The 6,889-nt window shown below is 35.8% G+C and overlaps 1 protein-coding gene across 1 annotated transcript; it reads left to right on the forward strand.

Annotated features, from left to right (window-relative positions):
* The first annotated feature begins 395 nt into the window (after positions 1–395).
* On the forward strand, positions 396–1,980 carry LOC122082800 (metalloendoproteinase 4-MMP-like). Its single transcript, XM_042650576.1, has one exon. It carries the CDS (start codon positions 681–683, stop codon positions 1,767–1,769), a length of 1,089 nt encoding a protein of 362 aa, XP_042506510.1. The 5' UTR covers positions 396–680; the 3' UTR covers positions 1,770–1,980.
* Positions 1,981–6,889: the final 4,909 nt, after the last annotated feature.

Raw genomic sequence — 6,889 nt, forward strand, 5'->3', positions numbered from 1 at the left:
TGATAATTCATAATCTAACCGTTTAGAAATGAAATTGAATATGATTGCGAAAGTAATCATCCCACATCGAAAGTAACCTGGGATAATTCCTAATCTAACAGTTTAGATATATATATATATATTAATCGCATCACAACTGCAACATTTTTCGTTTTCAAAGTATTCATCTTGTAATTAGTATTCGGATGCTAGTCAAAATTCTAATACTTTACTAATTATAGTTGGCCACTTCCGTAATTGTAATCTGGTGGCTGTAATCTTTAAAGTTTAAGGAGTTGAACGGAAAGAGAGAGAGAGAGAGAGAGAGAGAGAGAGGAAAGGGAAAGAGAGTAGGCAGTGGTTCACCCACCAATAAGTCATCATTTGATCAAAGTCAGAATCTCCCAGTGAAAAAAACGCACACGGAAGGAAGAATCTTCCAAGCTACGATCATTTCGTGTGTATCGCTCTTACCTCTTCTTCCACGACGACCCCCTGACCTCCCCCAAGTCCTAACCCTAAATTCATTTCTTTAATTCGTAAATTCCTTTGTCTTAAAGCTTTCCCTCCATGTCTGCGCCTTCAATCATATCAAGTACCAGAAGAAGAGAAGAAAAGGAGGAGAAGATAAGAGGAGAGGAAAGAGCCTTTCTTCAATCTTCATCATATCCCCTTCCCCCCCAAAAAAAAACGAACCACCCATGTTTCCCTTTTTCAGTTATTCTCTCTCTTCCTTCTTCACCTTCTTCATCTTCTTCTCCTTCTCTCTCCTCCTCCTCTCCCACCCTTGTTTTCCCGCCAGACCGTCACCGGGATCGTTAACTGAAAAATCAACCGTTTTAACCGCCGACCACATCAACGCCACATGGCATCAATTCCAGAAGTTCCTCGACGCTTCAACGGGCAGCCACGTCACCGGTCTATCGGAGCTGAAAAAGTATTTCAAACTCTTCGGTTATATCGCCGCACTCGACACAAACGTCACCGACACGTTCGACGAACGGCTTGAATCAGCGGTGATCCGATACCAATCGAAACTTGGCCTTCCGGTCACCGGTAAACTCGACTTGGATACGCTTTCCCAGATTATGTTGCCTAGGTGTGGCATGAGCGACACACACGAGTTACACACGACTCGGCACTTCGCTTACTTCCCAGGTGAGCCGAGATGGAATCGTCCGAATCCAATGAGTCTTAGTTATGCGTTCTCACCGGATCATATGATAAGCTATTTGACCGCGTCGGATATGCGAGCAGTCTTTCAACGAGCTTTTTCACGGTGGGCTGCTGTTATACCTGTAAGTTTCTACGAGGCACAGGATTATCATTCCGCTGATGTCAAGATTGGTTTCTATAGTGGAGATCATGGAGATGGACAGCCGTTCGATGGGGTTCTTGGGGTACTCGCACATGCCTTCTCTCCTGAGAGCGGGAGGTTTCACTTAGATGCAGCGGAGACGTGGGCGGTTGATTTTGGAAATCAGAAATCAAGGATGGCCGTTGATTTGGAATCTGTAGCAACACATGAGATTGGACATGTGTTAGGGTTGGGCCACTCGTCAGTTAAAGAGGCTATTATGTACCCTAGCTTGATCCCAAGAACTAAAAAGGTGGACTTGAGGGTTGATGATGTGGAGGGAGTACAGGCCCTGTATGGGTCAAACCCGAATTTCCGGTTCAGTTCTTTGCTGGCTTCTGAAACTTCGTCAAATCAAGCCGTTGGTTCAATAAACCGGACCCCAAAGTGGCCCACTGCACTCATACTCTTGATATTGTGTTTGTGTATATAATATATTTTTTTATTTATTATTATTTTTCACACTTCCAAAGGAAGAATTTAACATTATAAGATATAGGGAAGAAGAAATTCTTTATTTATAATTTTATTTTATTTTGTTTATAAATGATATGTTTCATTGAGATTTGAGGCTACCTTTTGATGTCAGATTGGAATCTAAATTCAATCTTTGATTACCCACTTATAAGTTTCCCTTTACAAAATTATCCATCAAAAGTTTCAGTTAACAAAAATACCCAAAATTAGGTTTTTCTCTACAAAATTACCCACTGAAAGTTTAAGTTAACAAAAATACCAAAAATTGAGTTTGGGTTTACAAAACTACCCACACAAAATTTCAATAATAAAAAAATACATGATTATATGTGGAAGATGAAGACTCACTATTTTGGGTAATTTATTTTGGGTATTTTTGTTAACTGAAACTTTGGGTGGGTAGTTTTGTAAACCCAAATCCAATTTAATCAAAATTTTTTATGAGTAATTTTGTAAAGAGAAATCTAAAAGTGAGTAATCATGTAATTTTTCTAATTATCTTTTTTGTTTGACCAAATAAACACAATGAAGCCATAAAAGTCAAATAATTAAATGGATGAAATCAAAAAAGTCCAACCTTGATGTCTTATGAGGTGATCAAAATGGGCGGCTTGATATGGATGGTTTGACTTGGACGGACGTGATCAGCCGTTAGCGTGTGGAATACTTCATGTGAAGCAACAGACGACTAGACGAGGTAGAGGAAACAAAAGGAAGTTTGGTAACAGAAGACATAGAAACAGAGAAACAGTTATGGGTAACAGTTGGGAGGGTAGTTGAGTACAAACGAAACTAAGATATGTAACTTAACTGTAACTGTAACTGTAACTGTAACTGACTTGAAGCTTGTGGTGTGGGGTTGGTTGGTTGAGTTTAGTTGTGTGAAAGGGTTTCTTCTATGGAATGAGAAATGAGAGAGGCTTTGAGAATTTTGTGGGGTTTCACTTTGCCTCCCTTTTGAAGTGAAATTATGGGGTGATGCATGATGCCTTTTCCTTTTTCATTCCCTTCAATGTTGAGGAAAATCATGTCCAAAGTTGATTTCTTTATGCCCTTTCGCCATCACTCTTTCTAATAGACCGTTGATTAAGAATCGGATGGTGATCACAATAATTGGGGTTGGGACTCTTTCTGTTAGTTTGGTTGGTCAGTTTTTTTTTTTTTTTTTTTTTTTTTTTTTTTTTTTTTTTTTTTATTATTATTATTTTCTATGATAGAAAAAGATTTTTATTCAAATATTACGTGTAGAACTCATGATATGAGTAGCACACATCTCTTGAATCCATAGATCATAATTGGGTCAGACTATTGTACATAACACTGATAGGACTTTTTTAGTTAGGGAATCAACTAAGCTGTTAATCTCCCTTAAAACAAAATTAAAAATACAATCAATAAGAAAAAAATACAAATAAATTATATCCTCTAAAAATAGACTTGATCTTCATAGGAGAAGATGTAATTCCTTTTCAAAGATAGGAAATTATATCTTTATCAGATTCATAACCTTCATAGAAGCAATTAAATTGATTTGCCAATGCTTCACCTTCAACTAGTTCATGAAAATGAACTGGAGATATGGTAAGTAGAGGGTTACCGTTTGAATTTTTTGTTGATAAACATAATTGAGCAATTGTAGTCAAGGAAGGGTCCCATTAGGTTAGTTGCTAATCAATTATATTATTTTGTATTATTGTTATTTTTGTTTTGTATTAAGGTGGATAAGGTTAATCTCTATATTCATGATTCATGAACTTGATCTTTGCAATTAATCCCTTTCAAGTCTCACCCATATGGCAATCTCTTTACTTTGTTCCTCATGTCAACTGTTTTCATCCTAATTAGGCTATGTTTGGCTTTTGGGAGTACTTCAAACTCCCATCATTTTTTTTTTTTTTTTGGAGGGGGTGGTGGGGTGTTAATTGTACCTGATTCTAAATGATGATTACCATAATCTGTTGGATTGGATTCTCACTAAATTGTCAACTCTTGTGTCTCATTAATAATTATTGTTGCATTTGGTGTCCATTCCTGTAATGTGCTCTAAATCAATAATGAATTTAAGAAATTATACCAAATGCAATTTTAATTTCAAAAAGTTTGTTATATGATTACATCACTTTAGAAGTATAGTTGTATACTTATTCTCTTTAACCATGATTTAAATTCGATATCTTCATGGAATGGTGTACTCGGAACCCATAAAATATCGAAATTCAGAAGATATGATTACAAATATATGTTGAATAAATAGTGGGTCCAAATGTTTACGATTGGGTGGAAAAATAATGCTGCGCTTGGTATGAGTATTACATTATCGACCTTGAATGCATACTAAACACAACCTAAGACTCCAATATTTTCAACGGAAACTTGAGTTCCTATTGATCATGAGAATTCATTGATATAGAGAACATACTTGAGTCCAGTAATGCTTAACTTCCAAAGCTAACTAGATATTGATTAACTTGCTATTGGTAGAAAATTTTCATTTTCTCGCTGCTGTATACCTTTGAATGCTAGTCCCCTAAGAAATACTTTTCAGGCAACTGTATACAAATTTATAAACTTATAAATTAATCTCTCTCTCTCTCTCTCTCTCTCTCTCTCTCTCTCTCTCTCTCTCTCTCTCTCTCTGTGTACATTATGGGAATGTGAAACATTACTTACATGGATCAACTTATCATAGGCTCCCTTTTTAATTGTGGCTATTTGGTTTGATTGGGTTTGATCAAAGAGAGTTTAATATACACACACCCAATTCTATTAACAATTGAGTTCAAGATAAGTGAATTGTGTAGAAGGGACTGTTTATGGAATTAAAAAAGAGTAAGGCAGAAAGTGTTATATAAATTTAGGTATTATGTGGTAGCCCAACAGGTATAGTGCTATGGCCTGCCCCAACTACCTATAAGGTTTCAATCCAATTCATCTCACACATGGTAAAAAAGAGGGTCAAAATGCTAAAAAATCTATTAAAGGGTAAGCTCTATACCAACCTTACCCATCTCTCATTTGGAGAATTAGGGTACAAGTTTTATTTCATCTAAGCTAAACAGGGGTAAGAGCCTTACCCTATCCATCAACAAAGGATATTATATCATTTTCTTTTGTAAGTAGATAGTATAGCAATTAAAATTTTTTCCTTAGCCTACTAGGAATCAGTCCATTCCAGAACCCATACGTTTAGCCCATTAACCCAAAGCCTAGCATAAACCAGAACCCATAAGATTAGCCCATCAACCCATCTAATGTAGAGCTTCTTCTATAGCCCATGTAATTTTTATGACAAGAAAAAATAATGTAACAGTTTCAACCTTGATTTGGATCCGGATCCTCTCCAATGACTAACGCTCCAATCACCCTCTAACTAGATACAAGCAAGTCTGAGGTTGTATGCTTATGTCTGATTGAAGGGATCAAATCTGTTTCAACCATTGGATAAGCAAAAGTACACCAAATATAAATTGTATTTTTATTAAATTTAGAATCAAATTCAACTATATATACCCTCATATGTTGACACTTTTGTTCTTCTATTTCTAGCCATTCATTTTAGGGCTGTGTAGGAAAGCCCATTTCTATCTTGGCCGTGCAGAAAATTAGATCCCACGCTTAAGTCTCATAGATATTAGATGTAAGAAAGCAGAAACACGGTGGTAGGTGGATATTGGATCCTCTGCACGTACGTTTATCTATACGTTCATTAGAGAATTCAACAAATGACCTTTTTGCTTCCATATATATTTCTTTTCACATTTTAAATAGTGTGAAGTGGGACATTTATTAGAATTTACATATACATGCAAGTGAACGGGACACGAAGAGGATCCAATCTCTAGCCGGTGGTTCTCACTTATCTCAGCTAAATTTGGAGGCCAGACTAGTGCCTCAGAGATTCCCTTCTCGGTTGAAACAGTTTTGGAAAAAATACCACTACCCGGTAATATCCCCTTGTGCTCACTCATATACATAAGTGAAATGACTACCCCTTGAATGCCCCTGCATGCATTCCCATTGTCCCTGTGCTGGCGCAGAGGCATGAAAACTGATGGCAAACTCTTTCCCAAATTTTTAACATGTTTTAATTGGATTGTGATCATTGTCATTGTCATTTTCTGAGACAATGGATTTGAAAATAAAGTTAAGAGATTGTGGTGAATCAAGCTTTTGGTATGTAAAACATTTATGACATCCACGTGTCACCTTATGAATGGTCCACTTATCCTTTCGAAGACACCCACCACTCACAACCACATGACTTGTTAGGTGGCTTGGAACTAACAAGTCCACCTACAAGTTGCGGCCATGTATTTTTAATTGGACAATACTCCTATAGCTCTATAAAACTGTGTGAAGCTTCAAACACAAGAACTTAAGCCTTTTTTTTAAGTGCTAGTTTTGAGGGAAAATATTATCCCCCCCCCCCCCCCTAACAGAAAGATTCCTTCAGCCAACATGAAAGACCATTGATAGACCAAGAATTGTTTGTAAGAAAGTCTTTCCTTAAAATTAGTCACGTGTTAAATTTTTATATCTATATTCAATATAACTAATACGGATTTTCTCAGTGGACTATTTCATAAATTTTTAGAACTTTAAATCTCCATGTGAGAAAATCAAATTAGGCTGAATATTTACATGTACATGATGAAGACGTGGAACATAAAATCATAGAATTTTAGCCCCAACAAATGTGCCACCTTAGATAATGTTTGGACTATTAAGAAATATTTTTCCCCTTATTTTTGAAATGGAGTTAAGTGTGTCACTTATCTTTAATACCATATAATCAAAATTATTTCAAGCTCTCTATCACTTTTATACAACCACTATTTATATGTCTGGTAGCACATTCTCTCTCCCTTCTGTTTGTCATAAAAGGTTTCAAATCTTTCTCCTCCCCTAAACATAATAAATTTACAAATTATTGGAGAATTTCAGATATGTAATAATGAAATTTTGAAAAAAACTTACAAAATTTTGTGTATTTAATCTCTTAGCTATATTGTTCGTGAATTTTTTTAGCAGAATTCCATATTAGTCATTTATATTTATAAATTAATAATTTACATT

The sequence above is a fragment of the Macadamia integrifolia genome, chromosome 6 (assembly GCF_013358625.1).
Source record: "Macadamia integrifolia cultivar HAES 741 chromosome 6, SCU_Mint_v3, whole genome shotgun sequence".
NCBI lineage: Eukaryota > Viridiplantae > Streptophyta > Magnoliopsida > Proteales > Proteaceae > Macadamia > Macadamia integrifolia.